Source organism: Carassius gibelio, chromosome B19 (assembly GCF_023724105.1).
Source record: "Carassius gibelio isolate Cgi1373 ecotype wild population from Czech Republic chromosome B19, carGib1.2-hapl.c, whole genome shotgun sequence".
NCBI lineage: Eukaryota > Metazoa > Chordata > Actinopteri > Cypriniformes > Cyprinidae > Carassius > Carassius gibelio.
Genome location: NC_068414.1, coordinates 10,777,647 through 10,800,952, shown reverse-complemented (window position 1 = coordinate 10,800,952; position 23,306 = coordinate 10,777,647). Strand labels below are relative to the sequence as shown.

The 23,306-nt window shown below is 37.0% G+C and overlaps 1 protein-coding gene across 8 annotated transcripts in view; it reads right to left on the bottom strand.

Annotated features, from left to right (window-relative positions):
* LOC127979265 (receptor-type tyrosine-protein phosphatase U) overlaps positions 1 to 23,306 on the bottom strand; it is a 208,393-nt gene that overhangs the window by 6,902 nt on the left and 178,185 nt on the right. For 3 of the 8 annotated variants that reach the window (XM_052584594.1, XM_052584595.1, XM_052584597.1), the window contains 11 exons: positions 21,726 to 21,798; positions 21,351 to 21,427; positions 20,274 to 20,291; positions 16,427 to 16,480; positions 16,176 to 16,212; positions 12,139 to 12,236; positions 11,453 to 11,569; positions 11,094 to 11,248; positions 9,985 to 10,120; positions 5,751 to 5,900; positions 1,994 to 2,308 (listed from right to left, as the gene is read on the bottom strand). In XM_052584594.1, coding sequence (XP_052440554.1) covers positions 1,994 to 2,308; positions 5,751 to 5,900; positions 9,985 to 10,120; positions 11,094 to 11,248; positions 11,453 to 11,569; positions 12,139 to 12,236; positions 16,176 to 16,212; positions 16,427 to 16,480; positions 20,274 to 20,291; positions 21,351 to 21,427; positions 21,726 to 21,798 — 1,230 coding nt within the window. The remainder of the gene's footprint in view (positions 1 to 1,993; positions 2,309 to 5,750; positions 5,901 to 9,984; positions 10,121 to 11,093; positions 11,249 to 11,452; positions 11,570 to 12,138; positions 12,237 to 16,175; positions 16,213 to 16,426; positions 16,481 to 20,273; positions 20,292 to 21,350; positions 21,428 to 21,725; positions 21,799 to 23,306) is intronic. The other 5 variants (XM_052584598.1, XM_052584600.1, XM_052584601.1 and 2 more) reach the window with 2 other exon arrangements.

Sequence of the window (23,306 nt, the reverse complement as noted above, 5' to 3'; positions counted from 1 at the left end):
TTATGGAACGCTACTGTAAAATATAAATGTGTACCTTTTAGCTTAATAACATTTTTAATACAAAACATAATACAAAACAGCTTTTATTTTCATCCATGTGTCATTCATTTTCCCTTATTGTGAACTTGGAAATACCACCCTTACATCATTTATTTTCTCTCCTTACATTATTACCCACATAATCATAGAACATACATATTAAAATCAATGTCTGGGGGGGAAAAATAAAGAAATACATTAATTAATAGATAGCAGACTGAGAAAATGGGCATCTTGTGATTAGGCGAGGGGTGAAGATAGAGAGTGAAAGGATAATGGAGTTAAAGAAATGCCAGAGATAGGCTAATCAGCACTGAAAATCCAATTGCGGCCCACCAAGATAAATAATCCTTGCTCATTCCTCCATATCGCCTGCATTTTCTAGTCCAATCTTCCACCAGATTACCATTTGCTCAATGTGTCAATTAATTTTGGCTCACGCCAGTAGCAGACAGATCTAATCCAGCGCAGTGTTATTTGAAACGAGCAGGCGTGAAACAGCTTCAGCCATGTATTTCCAATGAGAGATGTTGATAGAGATGAGATAGAAATTGATAAATCCTTGTCACAGTGATGCGAATTAACAGAGTGACACTGTGCCGAAGATAAATATTCATCCAGACACACTCAGACAGATCAGAAAAGGGTGACTAGCAGAAGGACAACAGAGAGAGATTTCTAGAAAGTTTGATAGATGACTAGCAGAGTGTGATAATGTCTGGAAAAACATTCGCACACGTCAGATGGAAAAAAGGAAACTGAAATAACTATACAAAAATCCACACACATATATTATCAGGTGAGTCTTAAAGATTATAGACTCTAATTTTGCATTCAGTGGAATGATGTGCACCAGAGATGCTTTATCATGGAGGACGGGTCACAGTGATGTCTGCAGGGGGGAGAGGAGCGAGAATCACGGGTACGTTGGTATCTCGGTGAGTTTGTCCTTTCCACTGCCAATTTAGACAAGACAAACACATTATCAGTGTGGGGAGTCTCAAATGAAAGGCACGTTGTGTGTTTGCCGTTCACCCAGTGTGAGAATTATGTGCTCAGAGGGGGTGAGGGTGTTGTCTGACCTACCGAAAATAGCTTGAAAACCCTTAAAGACTTCAAAACAAAGGGTGTAGGGGGTCTTCAAATATGCAAGGTAATTTTCGTCTCTGGCCATACTGACTTTTGTTTTGTCGCATGTGGAACAAAAACTAAAAACATTACAAATCACACTGAAGCAATTTTTTTTTTTTTTACTGTCATCAGGGCAAATTTCATATGTGGAAACAAATTTTGCAATTTAACCTACCTCATGCCATTTTTTATTTGACATTGTTATAACTGCATGTGTTATTTACTCTATTACGCTGGCTGCAAAAACATGTATATTACACACACACACACACACACACACACACATATATATATATATTAGCGATGTGCATTGCCAATTATAAAATGCAATATACATGTTGATCGATATAATACAGTAAAGATACATATGAAGCAACTACCAACGTGATGCGGTAAAATTCACCCCTATTATAATGCAATCCAATTTTGATCCGATTCAACACAATAGGAATCAATGCAATATGATGCAATGGTGAAAAATGCAATTAAATATGGTTCAGTTTACTGTACAGATTTCATTATTAAGTGGATAGTTTATTTGAATGGTGTTCTGGATCATGTTGAATGATTATATGTTTGTTCTGCTCATTTGACTGCAGATTTCATGTAAATGAGACACAGTCTAAAAAAGCAGTATACTTATGAGACAAACCTCCACAGTTTGCTCCCCATTTTAGTTTGAACTAAAATGCAGGTATTCATGGAAATCAAACGTCAGTAAAGGGTACAATCTAGACCTGAACAATTTTCTGAATGAGTGCCATTGTGTGAATCTCATAGTTAGTAGTGTAAGCATTGTGAGTTGTTAATCGTTCTCTCTTACCCAGGCTGAGTTGGACTGGTTGAGTTGGTTGAGCATGACGATGGAGGTACAGCCGTAGTCAAACACCAGTCTCCAGAAGTCGGCGGTGGTGGTGGGCAGGGGGTGAGGGGTCACCACAAACGCAGCCGGCTGCAGGAAGCTGTCCATCAGTGCGGCGTTTATGTAGTTGTTTCCGTCGCCCTCGGTAGAGACCAGGAACGCCAGCGCACGGTCAGGCGGCAGCACGTCCATGCTCCGGTTCTTCTCACGGTTACGGGGCAGCAGAGACACGCTGCACTCCTCCACGTCCAGGTGAGGAGTCACAGAGTTCAGAGTCTGAAGAGACAGGGGTCAGCACAGAGGAAAGATACGGGATCAGAGTGGGGCTGAATGCACTCAATGATTGTGAAGTGATATAACTGAGTGAGACAATGAGAGGATAATGAAGTAAAACTATGCAGGCAATTGCTAGAGGCAAAAATGATCAACAGAACAAAAATGAAATAAGTTTGAAAGATAATGAAATTCTCCTTCAACCAGTAAAACACAGAGCAAAAGATGACAGATTACTGTCTTGAAAGAGTTTTTCACATAGCAATTGGCATTGTGACTGCTCAAGACCCTCATTGGAGAACCCAGAAGACAGATTCAACTCACAAATAAAATAATAATAGGTTTTATTAACTTTAGTATATATATATATATATATTGCATTATTATTATTATTTTAGTTTTTTTACATTTACTAGTATCTAGTTATTATTTTTTTTCACATTTTCATTTTAAAAAGTATATTTAGTGAATTATTATTACTAATAATATTATTATTATACTTTTGTTTAACAAGAACAACACTGCACTGATCATTCAGTTAAAACATATATTATGAGAATCAGCCTGTAACCTTTTCAATTCTTCATTTGGGTAAATTTGATCTACTGCTACTGTTGGCACAGTTAACTCCTAACTAGCTGCTTATTAATAGTTATTCAGGTAGTTATAACGCTTATAAAGTTGTAAACACTATGAAGCTGCTTTGACACAGTCAGTGTTGTATAAATTGCTATTTAAGAAATAAAAGTTGGTATAGGTTTGATTAAGGGACCTAAAATATGGTCATGCAAAATAAGGTATTAATATGTGCTTTATAAGTACTAATAATCAGCCAATATGCAAGTAATAAGCATGCTTATAAAGAACTATAGTTAATAGTGAGACATGTGCACTGTATGTAAACATCTGTTGAGTGAAATAGCTTATTTAAGGCAGTACTACATACTGTAAAAATACAATAAATCTATTTCATTTTTAACTATGAACATTTTTCAGATTCTGTAAGATGTGTGTGAACTAACAACCTCAAGTTCAGACAGATGCAGAGAAAAGCTTTGGAAGCTGAAATGATTTTGTCTCAGGCAAATAATGTCTCCAAAGCTTAATGGCTGAGGATAATGCACACTGGTCACATATGAACACTTCTGCTATGAGCCTTGAGGTGAATGAATCAGACTGAGAATTATGCAGATTATTGCACTGAAGTGCTTCAATCCCGATTGGTTCTGACAGCACAAATGGGACATTACAATTATGATTATGAAGATTACACTGGCTATGAGGAGGACAGGGACAGGTACACAGTCTCGAGCGACAGGCATGGAGCCATTAATAGCTTGACGCTAAAAACACATGCGAGTGGAACTGTAAGGTGTGGGAACACTTCATTACACCCTCTCTTAAGGAATGAAAATAGTCTCTACAGCTGATTGACTTCAGCACAGTTTGAGCTGTGAGTTAGCATGCAACACTTAACCTGCATAAAACACAATAACAGGATTTGCATAAAGCCCCAATGGAAATATCATAAAATGAATACAGTTTATACAAACCCAAGCCTCTATGATAGTCTGGTCTCTATATTATTATTATGTTTTTATTATTATTATTATTATTTTTATTAAATGTTATTACATTTAGTCGCCAATGAAGCATTTGTGATTTTTGCATTAGTTTCCTTTATCTGAAATGTAATCTTTATTACAATTTTTGCACTTATGCTTTTTTAGTAGTTTTAGTTTAAATAAAGTACTCTACACGACTCAAACCCCTTCTTCAGTGTAAATCTGTGCCATTGTTTTGGTTGGCTTCTAAAGTTAACTTGTTTTAAGTCAAAATATCATTTAACATTTACATGTTTATGTTTTTTTTTTTTTTTTTTTTTTACCAATAAAGCTAATTTAAATGGGTTAGTAACTGCAGATGACCACTTTTTATCACTTTTTATCTCTCAGCTTATAGTAGAAAGAAAGCACTAAAAATGAATAATTAAATGAAATGCATGAGGATTTAATCTCTGGCTTCAATCAGTGCTTCTAATTTTCTTGAACTCCAATTACACACCATAGATCACACAATCTCAGCTCATTTTTCACCTAAACGATTATGCATATATTATGTTTGGTCTCCTAATATGTTCCGAAGTTTTCTGGCACTATTTCTTGGGCGTTTTGCTTGCTGGGGTCACTCAATTTGTCCGAGTATCTCAGCAGTATTTCCCACTTGGACCAATCTCAGCACACAGTCTCTTCCTGGGTCTAAGCAATGAGATGCAGTCAGTAAACTTGCACATGTGACATCCGCAGTGCATTAGCAGAGTCCACAACATTAAATTGAGCTGTAATTAGACTGCAATCAGCAGAAATATTACTGGATATTAACTTGCTGAGAAAGTAATACGCAATAGGCATGATAATGGTCTCAGCTCATGGGTCACAAAGAGGATACTTCCTTATATTTACTGGGGCCAAATAAATAAATAAGAGTGGATTTTTTAAAGTGAGATTTGTAACTCTATTCACAGTTTGAGAGTGCTGGGGTCAGTTTTGTGATAATCTTATGAATAAAATCATCTAGTTAAAATGTGAAATAATAATACAATTTGTAAGAACCGATTTATTTTAAATATACTTTAAAATTCATTTTATTCCTGCATCATTACTCCAGTCTTCAGTGTCACAGGATCCTTCAGAAACCATTCTAATATACTGATTTGCTGCTATATATATATATATATATATATATATATATATATATATATATATATATATACACACACACACACTTTTTTTTTTACACAAATCAAGTCTTACTGATCCCAAACTTTTGAACAGCAGTATATATATATATATATATATATATATATGGTTCATATATACTGCTCTGCGTGTTTGCTGCGTAAAACCATCAGTCCATTTTCACGTAGTTCTGAATGAAAATGCAAATGTATTCTTTGCCACTAGGTGCCGCTTTTGAAGTGGAAAAAAATAGCTGTTTCCCGGGTAACGCTGTACACAAAGCAGCACCTTGCTCAAAAATGCTGCTTTATGATATGGAAATAAAACTGACCAATTGGACTAATCATCGGAAATTGCCGTCACACAAATGAGGGTTTCGAAAAAATGAATTGGTGAGTGAATCATTTGGATGTCGTTGAGAAGGTAACATAAAAAGAAATGCATATTATAAGAAAATGTAAGTGTTTTTTGGCCTTCGATGCATGTCATCCTGTTGTTGGGGATTCCCAAAACCCAAAAATTAACCTTCCATAACCCATAATAAGGGCACTTTAACTTAAATGCAACTAAGCCTAAAAGACTAAAACCAAGACACCAATCTGGTTAGTGACATCCTGGAATTCTGCTAACCACTTCAGACTCTATGGCCAACAGAGAAAGTGAGGAAAGTCATTTATGAGTCATTTGTCTTCAGCTCATTCACTCACCTGAAATTCCTCTCGCAGTTGAGAGGTGTTGGTCTGAGAATCCACACTCAGCATGTCCTTATAGGTGAGCTCAAACTCGCTGATGGGGATGGCGGTCTCTCCGCACAGACAGGCCTCTAGTATGGCATCATGGATGAATATATACTGCTCCTGAAAGAGAGATTGACATAGAAAGAGTCAGCTCAGGACGGAAAACTGCTTTGAAGAAATGAGGTCATGTCACAACATGCACAAAGCAGTGTCCAATTATTTTCTTTAAATTACAAATGATGTGTCAAAATGTCAGAGAGATTAATCGAGGGGGCAAATATTAGCTTAATTTAGCAGTGTAGGAGGGAAATGTCAAAGTCAATCAAATCTATATTCCCACGTAAAGATTAAAACAGGGCCATCAGCAGAATGACTACAGATTTAAGAAACTGTGGTATATGACAATAGACAATAAAATCACACTGACAAAGGTGTTGTGTCAAAACGCTGGTAATAAAGAATCACCTGCAAGTGAGTGTGCGGTCTTATGCCTCTTTATGCTACTTTGATGTCTTCTGACTGGCACCTCGGATGGTGTGCATACACATGATTATTTTACTAAGAATATGACAATAGTTATCACTAGAAATAATTACATACATTTTCTGAAGATGTGAGTCCATGCAAACAAGCTGCCATGGTGCTAAGCTTTTCTGGGCGGTTGCCAGAGGTTTGCTCCGGGGTAGTTTAAGTGTTTAGAGTGTACAGGTGCTGGTTATATAATTAGAATATCATCAAAAAGTTGATTTATTTCACTAATTCCATTCAAAAAGTGAAACTTGTATATTATATTCATTCATTACACACAGACTGATATATTTCAAATGTTTATTTCTTTTCATTTTGATGATTGAACTAACAACTAAGGAAAATCCCAAATTCAGTATCTCAGAAAATTAGAATATTGTGAAAATAATATTCAATATTGAAGACACATGATGCCACAGTCTAATCAGCTAATTAACTCAAAACACCTGCAAAGGCCTTTAAATGGTCTCTCATAAATAGAGAGGTGAAGGGAAGGAAAAAGATAAAGGTAGAAAGGTAGAAAAAAAGTGTACAAGCAATAGAGATAACCGCACCCTGGAGAGGACTGTGAAACAATAACTATTCAAAAATGTGGGGGAGATTCACAAAGAGTGGACTGCAGCTGGAGTCAGTGCTTCAAGAACCACTACACACAGATGTATGCAAGACATGGGTTTCAGCTGTTGAATTAAAGACAGCATCAGAAGTGTCTTGCCTGGGCTAAAGACAAAAAGGACTGGACTGCTGCTGAGTGGCCCAAAGTAATGTTCTCTGATGAAATTAAGCATTTCCTTTGGAAATCAGGGCCCAGAGTCTGGAGGAAGAGAGGAGAAGCACACAATCCACGTTGCTTGAGGTCCAGTGTAAAGTTTCCACAGTCAGTGATGGTTTGGGGTGCCATGTCATCTGCTGGTGTTGGTCCACTGTGTTTTCTGAGGTCAAAGGTCAACACAGCCGTATACCAGGAAGTATTAGAGCACTTCATGCTTCCTGCTGCTAACCAACTTTATGGAGATGCAGATTTCATTTTCCCTGTTCTTAATTGGCAAGCAAACTCGCCTGACCATAGAAAATCCTGGGCTCTCATAACACCTGAGCAGTGCCACAGACTGATCGACTCCATGCCACGCCGCATTGCTGCAGTAATTCAGGCAAAAGGAGCCCCAACTAAGTATTGAGTGCTGTACATGCTCATACTTTTCAGTTTCATACCAAGATTTCTAAAAATCCTTTCTTTGTATTGGTCTTAAGTTATTTTCTAATTTTCTGAGATACTGAATTTGGGATTTTCCTTAGTTGTCAGTTTAGTCATCAAAATTAAAATAAAGAAACATTTGAAATATATCAGTTTGTGTGTAATGAATGAATATAATATACAAGTTTCACTTTCTGAAGGGAATTAGTGAAATAAATAAACTTTTTGATGATATTCTAATAATATGACCAACACTTGTATGTGGTTTTTTGGGTGTTTGGGTAGTTGCTTATAGACCCAAGTAATGCAGGCTCATCGGAAAAAAGTGCTTGTGGCAACATTTCTAAAAAATTACAGTATATTGCTTCTTGAACATTTTGCGACACTTTCAGAGTTAAATCGGCCAACATTTCAATATGTTGGTTGTTGTATGCATCGCAGCAGTTCAGAAATTAAATGTTCGGCAAGTGGTGCTACATGGTTAATGCTGTATTGCATTTGAAATTAACAAACCACTTACCGTATTTTTCGGACTATAAGTCGCACCTGAGTGGCTGTAGACGGTAATGTTTTCTATTGGTTTATTTCTCTTGGTTCATTTCTCTCGGTTCATGTCAAATTAATTTTGATAAATAAGTCGCATCTGACTATAAGTCGCAGGACCAGCCAAACTATGAAAAAAAGTGTGACTTATAGTCCGGAAAATACGGTACACTAAAACCTACCCTAAACCTACATGACATCATTAACAAATAATTATATATATAATTATAATTATAAATTATATAGCCATGAATTTTTTACTTCCTTCAACAAGTTTTTTCACTCGCAATAAAATAACTTAGAATTGTAGCAGGTGTGCTACCGAGCAAGTTAACTTTATCAGAAATGTCATACATATGGAGTTGATTTTGTGATGCAAATACCAAAATGTATTGGTTTGCAAATAATACACTGCAGTGTAATTCTTTTAACATGTTTTATAGCCCAATAGTGTTCACTGAAACTAGAAACAGCAGTGAACTGTATGTACAGATACAGAGTTTTATAAATGTAGGTAGAGGCATATTTTAATAATATTATTTTTGTTTATTTTTGCCACTTTTAAAAAAAATTATTTTTATCTATTTAACTTTTTTTTTTATATATATATCTCCTCAACTAGTCATTTGATTTGAGGTGTTGTTCAGAATGGATGGCATAATTAAGTGTAATTAAGTTAATAAAGTTAAATCTGTAACCTTTAATATGGGGGGATTTTGAAGCAAGCTGCAACTGTTATGGCAAGCACTAATCATATTTAAGAATGTTGAGCAGCAAGCTCATTGGATACAGACACAGGAGAGAACCAATCAGCTGTGCCATGTGATGATGTCAGTTAGACCTATTGGACTGCACCATCTAGAGTTCCATGCCAGAACTCTGCATTGATTGCCATATCAAACAAGCATCATAGAGACATGAATATTGCTAAAAATCTTTAAAGTGTTTTCTATGGATTCTAGCTTACTCTTTCACTCTACTAGTATATCTGAAGGTTAATGGTCAGGCACGAGTTTTCTGTTTTATCTCTGTCGAGGGAGTATACTAGACCGACCTTCAGCTTGCCATCTTCAATTCATATATATTATCAGCAACAATGAGGACAGAGATTTCTTATGCATTATAAAGCAGTCTAGACAGCATGGTGAGATGTGTTTCATGGCCTTGCTTTTGTCTTGAAAGCATTCTTGTGATATTAAGCTTACAGTGATTATACATTGAATTATGTTTTTTTTTTTTTTCTTTGTTGTGCAGCCCCTTGAGGGACTTGAATGGGAAAATATTCACAGCTACTTTAGTCCATCAGTTTATTAACATGCAGTTCACCAACTCATTCTCTGCAGACTAATGGCAAGAGTTACATAACTGAATTAATTTTAGGGAAAAGAATAAAACAAGAATATAAATTATTCAAAATTAACACATTTTTGTACAAAACACACTTTTAATAGTTCTTTAATCTCATTTACCAAACTTTGAGTTGTAGTCCATTGTTTCTAAATACTAGTTTCTATAAAAAAAATTCAGAAGTTGAAAGAAAGGCAAAATAGGAAACTGGAAGTTGGCCTGAAATGTGTGATAAAATGCAGCATTCATTCTCCTACTGCACTTGTATTTGAGATGTTAACATTACAAAGCAACATGAATTACCATTTTAAAACCATTTTATTTTGGTATTTACAACAGAAAAAAATGTGGGACTTGATTTCATCCTTCAGGATTGATAGATATTTTAGAATTCGGGAAACAGTGTTCAATTCATCCAAATGAACCAAACTCTGATGTTAAATGAACTGGGTTATGCATCAAAAGTGCTTTTGTGAACAGAAAATAAAAATAAAAACCTAGATAAAACAGCCAGCCTAGTTTCGTTGGATGATTAGCTGATTAATGGATCCTGGTGACCCAACCTTTGTTTCTGATCAGTAAGTTTCTTACCTCAGTCTGGATCATGTTGATACGTCGTGAGCAGAGCGTCTTCACACAGTTATAAATGTCCACTACACCCTCACACTCGGCCATATCCAGCATCACGTCCAATACGATGTAACAGCCGGTGCGGCCAGCACCCATACTGCAGACAGACAAATAATGAGAACATATCTCAGTGCACTGCTGAGCTGTTTAAAATAAATAACAACAAATGGGCCTGGAATGAAATGAGAGTGAGTAAACAAAGAGATTTTTTATGTGGAGCTGGCACCATTCTAATGCAGCTCTGGGTACACGATAGTAAATGGGCTGGTTTAAGTAGAAGTACTTCACAAAGTGAAAGCGTCATGTGGGTTGGACTGGCCATCGTAACAGTGAAGCATACTAATGAAGTATGCTTTAAAAAAAAAAGAGAGAAATATCCCAGGCAATCCTGAATGAAGCACTGCTGCAGTTTAATTAAAAGATAAAGTGATAATGTTAAAGCACGTAAAACAGAGAGATAAACTGAGGAATACATTACATCATGTGATCCGCGCAATTTTCTTTTACATTCTCAGGATAAATGTGGGCCAATGAGTCTTTAGGGACTGATGAACATTTCATCAGTGTTCAGGGATGATTCATTGAATTGGTTTTCTGTCCAATTTAGTTTTATCTGATACATGGATGTCTTCCGCATGAATAAGTGAGGTTTGGGGGCAGAAACACATCCTTGGACTGATGAACTGCAGGTCTGAGCATTTGTTCCTGTTTATAATAGGCAGCAGATGAATGGAAAATATCAAATATCTGCAGTTCATCAAAAGCAAAAACATGTTTTATGTGTGAGATCTGAAAGCACTGATTCTGCCCTCTGAGATTTTTTAAAGGTGAAGCGGAGGCACAAATGGAGTTACTTAAGACACATTTCTTTAACTAACAATTGGAGTAACAACTTGTATCCAGCTGTAATCTTAGTTGTAAATGTTAGGGGAAAAAATACATGTGAGAAAGCTTCTAAAATGTAATTTTTGGTGATGCAGATCTTTAACTGTTAGTTATAGGGTTATCACTAGTGGGATACTGATATTCACTGACCAATGGTGCACAAAGAGGAAGCAGTGCTTGATTACCTGCAGTGGACCACCACTGGGCCAGCGTCGGGAGGTGTGGAGGCCTTGACCCGCCGGAGGAAGGCCAGCAGGCCTGTGGCATGATACGGGACACCATGCTCTGGCCAGTTTGTGAAGTGGAACTGGCAGACTTCATGTTTAGCTGGGTAACCCCGCTGATAGAGGACAAAGTTACCCATTAGGAAAACATTAGAAACAACATTTATTAATTAGAATGTTCGCACTAAAAATGATCTCGAACATTTTCCATGATTTCATAATTTTATCAAAGTAGCACATGGATAATAGCTCCATTAACTAATTTTCATTTAAAAGCACAAATGTTTGGAGAATATTGACAAAAATCTCGGCAGTCTCACCCGCTCCATGGCAAAGGTTCGTACGGTGTATTCTGCCAGCGTTTCTGTTTTCAGCAGAGTGATTTTGATGTCTCCATAGAGCTCACTGTCATCAGGCCAGTATTTACAGCACTTCATCTGAACCACACACACACACACACACACACACACATATACAATTAACACACCACGGCAGCTGCAACTGCAATCAACAGCTTTAAGAGTTTTACAATCTGTTACAAATACTACATTAAAAAATGTAATAATGAATAAATGAATACAGCTACAACTGGATATCCCACCAAAATATCAAAGTTGCCAAAGTTACTACATAGAACTGTTAAACTACAATAATACTGTGGTAACTCTGTAAAAGCCAATTAATATATGCCAAATGACAGAAATATTGTGAAAGCCCCTCTCTAAGAGATCCTATAATAGCTATGGTGTTCCACTATCAACAACTGTAGTAACCCTGGTATTTTGGAGGAAAGGGGACAAAGAAAAGCTCAGTTTAATGCTAAAGATGCCTGGCCAATAAAAAAACATTCATCAGACGGAGTGTCTCTGGCTAATGGGGTTTCTTGGTAAAGTTTATCTTCAGTAATGGTCAGCAGTGGGTCAGTGTTCAGTAATGGATGGTGTCCATTAGTGGGCGGAGGGGGCGGACGGGCAGCCGGCGGCAGAGGTAGACTTATTCTACTCACTCTCCCCACCTCCACCAGTTTGGTGATCATCACGATGCTGTAGCAGTTCTCCTGCCAAACCATGCGCCAGAAGTCATAGATCATGTCCTGCTTGGGCCCTGCGGAGTGAGAGACGGAGCAATGAGCTTTCATGGAGAATTGTGGGAGGTGAATGATTTGAACGCAGGATGAAGAGAGGATAGAGGAGGTTTTGTGAAATAGCAGGTCACAACATCAATGAGGATTATATAAGAAAAGCCAAAACGTGGACGGTGAGATGCTGAGTTGAGAGAGCTATCGGTATAGAAGACAACAAATGGAGAAACCACTGTTTCAAGTAAATGATAGCAGCAAGAAATTAAGAAATTAAGAGTTAAAAATTGCAGGATGCTGGGCGGTTAATAAAGCTGGTGTTTTCAGTGCGCTGCTAAGTGGTTGCTAAAATGAGTGTATGTTATAGTGCAATATCGTTATCAAGAGAATGTTGTAATGGGCCCAAATGGGATTTTTCGTGACCAAGTCAAAATTATCTCAATATTACTGTGACACTCTATACAACTTGTTTTGTTTTTTTTTTCATGAAAGCAGGTGCAGCATTTGTAACTTGAATGTGCAATGCTTTGGTGTCATTCACTTCCAGTTATTTCAGCTGGTCAAAACAAGCCTTTATGCTGTTTAATATTGTAAACTAGTTTTATTATCACAATATTTAAATGTATTATGGTAATCATGAACAAACTTATTATTATTATTATTATTATTGTTGTTACTGTTATCACTTACTGCACTTTGCTATTCTGGTTATTTACCTTTAGCAGCTAACGAATCAGAAATCTCACACTTTCCGGGAAAATAGCTCCCTTCCACTGTGCAAAATAAGATGGGTAGAAAAGTGTATATTCTTGAGTCTTGTGTCACTTCTTTTTTATTTATTTATTTATTTATTTATTTTTTATATAAAGTGTCTTATCTAGGCCTGAAAAAATAGGTCTGTAAAAATCTGACCACTTAGAAAATCAATAGCACACCTCTCGTCAACAATTCTTTCTTTCATTTACTCACCCTCATGTTATTCCAACAAACTTCCATGCATCTTATAAACACTAATTTCTTGCCAACCAAAACTTACAAGTTAAAAACAAAAAAAAAAAAAATTAAAATGTACAGCTTCTTGCACAGACTGATCGTTTCTCTTCATAAGAACTCAATATATCGGCAAGAGCCACTGATATTGGTTTGGTCTTGTCTGCACTGCAACTTTTTAAAGCGTCAACATCTTGGTTGTGTGGACATTAAATAGAGGAATACAAATCTGTTAAGTTTAATTAAACATATCTTAATTTGTGTTTCACAGATGAACAGAAGCCCGAAGGGCTTAGAACGAGTAATTAGCTGATTAACTGATTAATTTTATTTTTTGGGGGGAGAAACATACCTTTAACATTATCTGTGTGATGTCTGGTTTAGAAATTATAGTTTATTATGGCAGGCTAGACAAATGATTAAATCACTAACCCCAAATATGTGTAACTTTAACAGCAAACACCTCTAATAAAGCATTTACCAGTGCTATGAATGACATGAGCTGATCTTCTTTCATTCTCACTTTCGTCTCTTTCTTTTCTTCTTCGTGTATTTTTTTTCTGTACACACATCACTCACTAATAGCATGCAGAAATGCGTATGCACAGAAATATTGGAAACATTAAAGGAAAGCTGCTGAAGGTTTGTAAGTGCAGCGCTGTGAACGCTCTGCCCTCGGGCAAAGAGTCTGTTATCTTCTCTACCTGTTAAAACAATTACAGCCAACAACAGGTGCTGCGCTTCCTGAGTTCCTGCGCAGCTCTCCTGCTATCGCCCGCAGCCACAGCCACGAAAAATCCCATCGCAACACTCTGTTTTACAGCTGGGATGAAGCCGAGGTTATTCATAATGAATAATAACGTTAAAACTGAAAAGTTTTCTCTGCGGTCAGAGGGGGGGTGGGGGTGAGTGTATTTGTTCAACATTGTTTTTGGGGCCATATTGAAATGGCATTTCCCAGCTGACAGCATCAGAAACACTTCCAGCCTAGGTTCATTAAAGCACCTCTGAAGCACATCAAAATCATTCGCAAAGTGCTTCCCAAGATATCATTCCTCTGTGCTGTTCAAATTATAGTTGTGGTGTGGCCTCTGCTATTCTTTTAAAACAGAATGATTTCATAACTTTATATACAATCTATATCTCTATCATTATGGATATCATTATAGCCATCATTAAACTGTATAGCAGCAACATGCTCACGGTATGTTAACTAGTAACAACTTTACAGCGACATGCTAAAACACACTCACACACTTATATTTAACGGCTGTAGCAGTTTGCCATAAGCAACCAAAAAGCAATGCACTAAAAACACTTAGCAAACTCATGTTAAAAAGTTGAAAGCACCTTACCATAGTAGCAAACAGCTAGCGGTATGCTATCTATCAATATTACAGCAATATGCTACAAAATAGCAACTACACAGTAATGTGCACACCAAACCCAGCGGCAAATGGACTGAGATCAGGCAAAATAAAAAATCAAATATGGAGAACGAGCATACAAAAAAACAAAAAAACAAAGCACCCTGACACTATAGTTTCTCATGCACCATGAAATGATGCTAAAACTCTGTAATAATCTAGTTGTCATTATGTGGGTTTGAGCTACAGCTGCAGGGCTGATACAGAGATTTGTATTAAAGCTCACATCTGTATGCGGCCCTGTTTGGATGTGAACACACAGGTGGCCTCCACAGGGCCTAAAGCCAGTGTAAACCTTCAGACAGAGTACAAGCCTAGCAAAGCCCACACATGAGTGTGTGTACACCTGCTCAAACAGAGCGCAGCAGTGCGTGTGTGTTTGTGTTTGGTGGGAGTCTGTGTTGATCAGTGGCCCTGGTGTGTTGACGACCAACATGAGTGAGAGAGAGCAGATGAAATGAGATGTGCGCTGTTTACTGCTGCAGGAGAGCCACAGAGACAGAACTACAGAACACATTCACAGAACGAGAGAGAGAGAGAGAGAGTGAGAGAGAGAGAGAGAGAGAGAGAGAGAGAGAGAGAGAGAGAGAGAGAGAGAGAGAGAGAGAGAGGGAGAGAGAGAGAGAGAGAGAGAGAGAGAGAGAGAGAGAGAGAGAGGGAGAGAGAGAGAGAGACTTAACTTCACACCGGTGTGATACTAATCAGCTGTACACTACTTAATGTTCTCAAATGTTTGGGGTCAGTCCGATTTTAAGTATCTTATGTTTATTTGACAAATACAGTAAAACAACAATATTGTGAAATATGATTACAATTTCAGTTGACTGTTTTCTATTGTAATATATTTTAAATTTTAATTTATTTCTGTAATCAAAGCTGAATTTTCAGCATCATTACTCCAGTCTTCAGTGTCACATGATCTTCAGAAATCATTCTAATATGCAGATTTCTGCTCAAATAAATGTCTTTACTGCCTGTGATCACCTGGCTAAGTACATACTGTACATGCAGTGTCCCTGATAAATTCATAAAAAAAATATACATTTAAGATATATTATATGCAGACAAATTTCAACTAATTTTGGTCGATAGTCAACACACACACACACACACACACACATTCATTTTTATAATTTATTAACAAATATATGTTACACGTTAATGAATAAATCTATATTCGTGATTTTTAATATTATGTCTAAAGTGGATTATCAAAATAAAGTGAAACCAGATCAAATTCTAGACTCTGCTCATTTGTATTTGAATGCATATAAAGAAATATCAGAATCAGTCACCTTCACAAAGGAAGAGAGTGACATAAAGCACAGTTCATCAGAAGCAAGTGCTGCTGTGTTTGGATGCCAGAGAGAAGAAGAAGATCAAACAGCAAAAACAATATCTGCATATGAATCATTCAGACCTTTGTACTAGAATTGGGGCACACACACACACACACACACACACACACACATACTTAGAGGTACATTTTTATCAACAACTATGATATGCCACACAATCCAAATCCACAACAGAATTATAAAGGCTCACCTTGTGTGGCGATGAAATGGTTGGAGCGCTGATACCCCTGAGACAGAGAGACAGAGAATGCATGCATTATTAGCAATTCATGATATCTCAATTACATTTCAACAACATTCTGACAACAGTCTATATTCTGACTTATTCCATTTAAAATGAGTCATTTTTGGTGTCACTTGCATCACCAAATCAAACTTCAAAAAAACACTCTCTTTCTCCTCCACTGCTTAGCCAAACAGATAAAGCCGTCCCAAACTCACGCCATTGTTGTCTCCAAACTCACGCCACTGTTGCAGTTGACTCTGCATATTAAGCTAAGATAGGAGAGAGAAATCATTAAGCTGTCTGGCTAAACACTCTCTTTAGCAGTGCCAGCAAGCTACTCTACAGTTACTGAATATGTTATGTGTGTCTGCAATAAAATGAAAAATAAAAAGTACAGCGTAGAGATGGATGACAACATGTTACAACCTCAAAGCCCTAATGTATTGCCTCTGAAGAAAGCACAAAATAATATAGAGGGAAGCTTAAATGAAATGTGTGATGCATGAGTGAGGCTGAGAATGTGAAAGCATAACATGCATATCTGTATCTCAAAAATGAAAGTGTTTCTTGACATTTGATAAAACAAGCAATTATCCATATCTGTAGTATTTGTGCAACATCTGATTTAGATTTTTAAGCTTTAAGAATTAAATTTACTCATGAAAACTGACTTAATCCTAGATGTTGTTATCTCTGTTCAAGCATGCAATATCTGAATGCTGCTCTCTAAATGCCAAACAAAGCATGAGATATCAGACAGGCAGCTCTTGGGACACCAGTGTAAAATTATAGTAACATCAGTCCTGACTGATTAGATTCCACAATTATCAGAGAAACCAAAATAATAGTGCTCTATGGTGACTAACGAAAAAATAATACTCTTCAAGCTAAACTGAAGAATGAACTGGTGTGACATGACTCTGAACAGAATCAAGCTAAAGCTAAGTTAATTAGCTTTGCATTTGCTTTGGGAGTTTGGTCTGTTTGTAGCTGTTATGTGAATGGAAATCTCTGGATAATTTATTCTGTTCAGTCCCCTGAGGTCATACGCGAGTAAAACTATGAACACTGAGTTCTATATAGTATTGAATTATGACTGAAATTACACTTTTTTTTGTGTGTGTGTTTAATACTGTAAAGCTTCTTGCTTTAAAGCAATCTACTGGAAGGTGCTCTCGTGCAGAAACTCCAAAACAGACTCATAGAAGAAATAACAATGTATGAATTCCAATGGACAAAGGCCTTCAGCTATCGCTGTGGCTGAAACGTTTTGACTGATGAAACATGAAGACCATAAATACACTATTGTGGCAATGTAAATATGTGTTAGATTGTGTATAGTTTATGTATAGATTGTGTTTCTCAAATCATCTCATGTTACAAATAAACATGGGGATAAATCATAGCTTACTGGCATATCATTTATTACAGTATAGACAATTTGTTCAAAAAACTAAAAATAGTCATGAAATTTGCTAAGTATGGTAGCCCATACTCTGAATTGGTGCTCTGCAATTAAACCCATCCTAGTGCACACACACAGAAGTGAGAAGTGAACACACCGTGAACACACACCCAGAGCAGTGAGCTATAGATCCAGCGCCCTGAAACTGGAAACTGGGGGTTTCAGTGCCTTGCTCAAGGGCACTTCAGCCATGACAGTTTGGGCTCTGCATCAGAAGCCTGATCTCAGAAGATCTTAATATATTCACCTACTGTTCCCAAAACCAGTGTTCAGTGAGGTTTGTGGTAGAATTCATGACATGCTAATCCTTGACAAGTGCTTGCAGTGTCTTGTTGTAGTCAGAAATCAATAAATTACTTTTGTGTGAAGAGCAGGGTGGCTTTATACAGTAACCATAATGAACCTCTATCTGCTTGTGAAAAATGTATCTGTTCATTCACCCACGCTACACCTCAGTCCCTGCATGTGGGGTTTGGATAGAAAGCTTTGCTTTTAGTCTCAAAGGTTATGCAGTTGATTGTACAGTAGTCAATGTTCTTTTATAAAGTGCCTATAAATGAAATATTTGTGCGTGCCTGGATGGCATGTAAGGGTAGAAATCGGTAGAAATGTTGGATTACTTATTGTACTTTGATGGGCACTGCTTCAGGTTATTTACATCTGATACGTGATATTGACAAGGAAACCAGAGGAATATGAAAATGTGTCACATCTCAAGACAAGGACTAATTTGTTGTTAGTAAGTGGTGCACTATATATAGTCCCAAACTGGCATTGTGCAAACTGGCATGTATGCAATATACTATATGTAGTACTGTACACCTGGATTTCTTACATTGACATAGAACATGATGATAGTGTCAAATACCCTCTGTTATGATATTGTGCTTTAAAAAACACAATGAAGCCTGCACACACTAGTTAGCATTTTACCTGCACACTCAAAATACACTGATGCGACAGCGTACTGAACTAGAGACACAGTCAGACTGGAACAATAATATGGAGCAAAGCAGACAATTTAACAAAGAGAAAACCCGCAAAATAAAAGGCAGCAAAAAGAAAAGGACAGAAGAACACAGGAGAGAACACAAAATTCTTTCAGGAGAAAGAAAATGTAAAGAAAAGATGTAGTAGAGAAATGTCAAGACATCCTATCTCTTTTCTGTCTACAGCCTTGGGATATAAAACTTAATATTTCAACATTCATTCCCTTGATTTTCCCTTTCCCTTAGTTTTCAAAGAAAATCACAAAGAAACTGAATCTTTCAGAAGTGAATCTGATTAAGCAGTTTTGAAGATAAGCAAAAAATATTTTCATAGGTTTTTCATATCATTGAGACACATTTTTTTAAATTAATTTATCTTTATTTTTTTTATGAAAAATGCTATTCGTAGATGTTAAACCACACTGTTCCATGATGAACATACATTTAGAAAGCGGCATAATGGTATTAAACGTATCCAGGTTACACATGTAAATGTGGTTCATCGAGGGAACGTTGAAATGCTTTGTGAACGCCTTCAGTGTGACCATGCTCTGAATCACATGGGTAATCAGTCCAATGGATGGGCAGGACGTCATGGACGGGGCGATGTAGTGACCAGGAAGCTTGAAATCACGAGAATGCTCGCAACTGCACACATACAATTGAGCTTCTACTGGTCATGCTCCCCAAAGGGAGGAGGACTGAAGGCCCGGGGTACGACAGCCAGAAATCATACCGGAGCCCCAGCATCAGCGCAACATGTCTACCCACCGACTGGCCACCGAGGGGGATATGGTTGGCCTCAATGGCCACCACGTAAACCTTTAGTGTGGAGTTAGCAGTCTCCACACCAAGAAGTACAGTTTCCTCATAGAGCGATTTCTGTATTGGAGGATGGACTCAACAGCCTCGGTTGAGAGACTGGAAGTTAAGAGTTGTACCGCCTCAGAGGACACACCCATAACATCCACACCGGATTCACCGCACATGCTTTTAAGCTTCCTGGTCTCTCCTATCCATTGGACTGATTACACATGTGATTCAGAGCATGCTCAGAGTGAAGGTGTTCCCAAAGATGTAGAGGAACTCTATGGTATATAATCACAATGCAAAACATGAAGTGGATATATACATGCTGTATCTGCTACAGATCCTATACAGTATATCCAATAACCATGTGTATATGTATGCTATGCTTTAAGCCAGGTTTTAAGACCAAGTTTATTTCGCGCTCTTTACTTATTTGTCCAAGATGAGGTTTAAATCTAGATTTCAGAAGCCATGAGCCATGATTTTAAAGACCCCCATGAAATCAAAAGTGTTAATTTCTAATAGTTGTAATATCATATAATTAGAGTATATGTGTAACGTAATGGCTATTGATATGTCCCGATGCACCTTTTTGTTTCAATCAAAAAAAAAAAAAAAAAGATTATTAGGATGTGTGTTACAGGAAGTGATGCCCTGAGATAAAACAAAGCTACTATAACCTCAAATAACAGAAAAGGCTTTGGGAAATGAAATGTCTGAAAGCATAGCCATGATAGCAGGGATAAATGAGCGGTGGACAGATGATGACAGAAGACGAAGGGAAAGACAAGTACTTACTTCCCTGTTTATCCGAATCTAAGAGATCCCAGACACAGAGAAAGAGGGATGGGTGAAAAGAGAGAGAAAGAGAAACAGAGAGAAACAGGATAATTAAGATGATTAGAGAAAAGTGGAAAGAAATAAAGACGTCCGAAGTCAAATTCTCCGTCTTGACCACCTGCAGTGAGGAAATCACTTCAAACTGACTGCAAATTACAGTTTAGGGTTGCCATGCATTGTCCGAGAAAAATCCTCAAAAAGTCTATTGTTAAGCTCTTTAGTGTTTAAATAGAGTTCAGTGAGCGACAGTCAAATCTGAAAACTATTCCACGCTTATACATTTGTAGAAGCATAAGGGTGACATTATTTCACCAGTTAAGTAGTCTTCCACCAAATTATGTGTAAAGGACCCACATAAAAGATGTCTACTGTGCAGTCAAATGCAATTCCACATTCAATTTTGTCTGTCATTTAACGTAGCTCTTCACACTTTCACAGGTTTTGATTGCTCAATTCCACTGGATTACCTTCCCACCAAAATACGGCAAAAATGGATTTACTGAGATTCCAGCACAGACAGTTAATGTGTGCTTCTTATGTGGGACAGGGACGTCTGAGTTACGTATGGCAACCCTGGAGACGTCATGTCGGATGACCGGCGAGACCCCGAAAAGATTAAAGGGAGGGTATGTTTGAAAGCCGTTATCTATCAAATGGTTAGGATTAAGAACAAAGTGTTCAGAATCTGGCTGACAGGAAAGTGTCGCACGTCTAAGATTCGTGCTAACAAATCCTTCTGAGAAAAGAAAAGACACGTCTGCACTCAAATCAGACGTTTGACAGGATGCTCGGCAGGACAATGCAGTCAAAAGGGAGCGTAACGAATAGCCCAAATGCTTAAATAAAAAAATAAAAAAGCGTCAAAACAAAAAAGTGACAGCAAAGTTGTCAGTGGACAGCTCTCTCAGTGAGAAAAGGCATAACCATATAAGCCATATAAACGTGTTAATATGCACACCTTCACTGAAAGCTAGACAGAGAGAAACACCTCTTACTTGAAGGAAACATGTCCAGAGTTTAAAGAGGAAAACTTACATCAATGTAGTTTGCATTGACATAGTCAGAGTTAGGATCGGCCAGGAGAGAATGCATTTTCACTCGATGACGGTCTTCTGTTAGGATTAAAAACGGAGAACAGTGCTAGTCAGTGATGATGATAATAATAACATTAGGATAAATAATTAAATAATACAAAATATTGAATAAAGCTCCATTCCAAATCCTTCAGAGGCTGTGATAGCTGTGGTCTATTTTTAAATCATTTGAATTAAACTGACTGTTGTACCCAGTAATTGTGTATAACAACAGTACACATAGATGCACATATTAGAGTAAGAGTGTTACATTAGAGTATTATCTGGGCAATGTGCTGTAACTAGTGCATAATCATTATTTTTGAATAATACTTACGACCCAGAAGGGTGTCATGTCGGCCCTTGGTCTTGTCCTTCTTTTCGTTTATGTCCCAGCCATCAAAAAAGCTCTGCGGGTACACAAGCAGAAATATAAAAAGATTGTATGTTCTGGACATATAACTATATATACTAACAATTAAGAAGGAATTAGAACATAAAGTAAAGATGCATTCAATTTATTGAAAGTTAAATCAAATATTTCTATTTCAAATAAATGTAGTTCTTCTTAACTTTCTCCTGAATTGATCCTAAAAAATATATACTGTATACATATAAAGTATGGGTAATACTCAGAAATGTTTCTTGAGCAGCAAATCAGCATATTAGAATGATTTATAAAGGATCATGTGACACTGAAGACTTGACTAATGATGCTGAAAATTCACATGTTAAATTATATGTCAACAGAAAACTGTAATTTTAAATTGTAATAATATTTTTAATTATTGTTATTATTTTATTTTTTTACCAGATGAAGTTTTGGAATCGTCATTCATTAGGAGCTATTATTGCCACATTTACTACTATACTTTCAAACATTATAGCAAAGGTTTTCCATCATGATCATAAAATGATCATCTAACTATATCCTGCAAAGCACTCAGAATCACTCTCTGTACAGGGGGAAAATGCCTCATGCAAACTGTGATCAGAACTAAATGTGTGCTTATATTTGTGGCATTACTACATTAGCATAATGCATTTAGTGAAGCTGGTAAAATAACAGACAGCCCATGCAAATAAATGAAGCTATCAGTGTGTAAATCCTTCTTAATGAATCCCTCCCATGCTTTTTCTGTATCATTTGGGGTCTTGCCCAGCAAACATTTAACATGTGAAACAAAAATTGCAGTTTTGCATCCTAGTCACCTTTGCAGGCACTCTTTACTTATTTTGAATGAGATAATAACACATTTAGTTTTCTTTCATGAAAAAAAAGCATTGTAATTGCTCTCAGTCAAACTCCAGAAAAACATGTAGCTGATAGTTTTGTGTGTATGCATGCTCTGAACCCTGCCTGTGCACTCCAGCTGTCTAAGTGCTTCCTAATGCCACATCGTTTTTGAGCTAATGTGTGACAGCTGTTCGACACACATTCCCCCCGGAAGCAGGTGAAGTGTAGCACCTGGCAATTACATCTAAATGACTGTAATTTAAAAAGACCCCCCAAAATAAGTGCAAGTCACGTTTCCCCACTCATCCATTAAGTCCCCTCGCATTTTATCAAGTCAGACACAGTTAACCGAGCAGATGCATTACCAGGATGCTGACGTTAAATTCCTGTTGGGCACTTTTTTTTTCAGGAGTGTGAGAGTTTTAACAAGTAAAAAAATGTAAAAAAATAAAAATAATTTCATTAAGTGAATAATGTTAATATATGAAATTAACTTTTTTCCCATCTTTATAATATACTGACTAACACCAACACAGGTGGCACAGAGCAATGTCGGGATCACACAATGTAAGGTGAGTCATGCAATCAGATAACTTTTTTTCAAGTAACCAGTAAAGTAATGAAAGTTTAGTAAAGTAATGAAAGCCCCATTTATTCACTGACTCCTTTTTGTCGCCATAG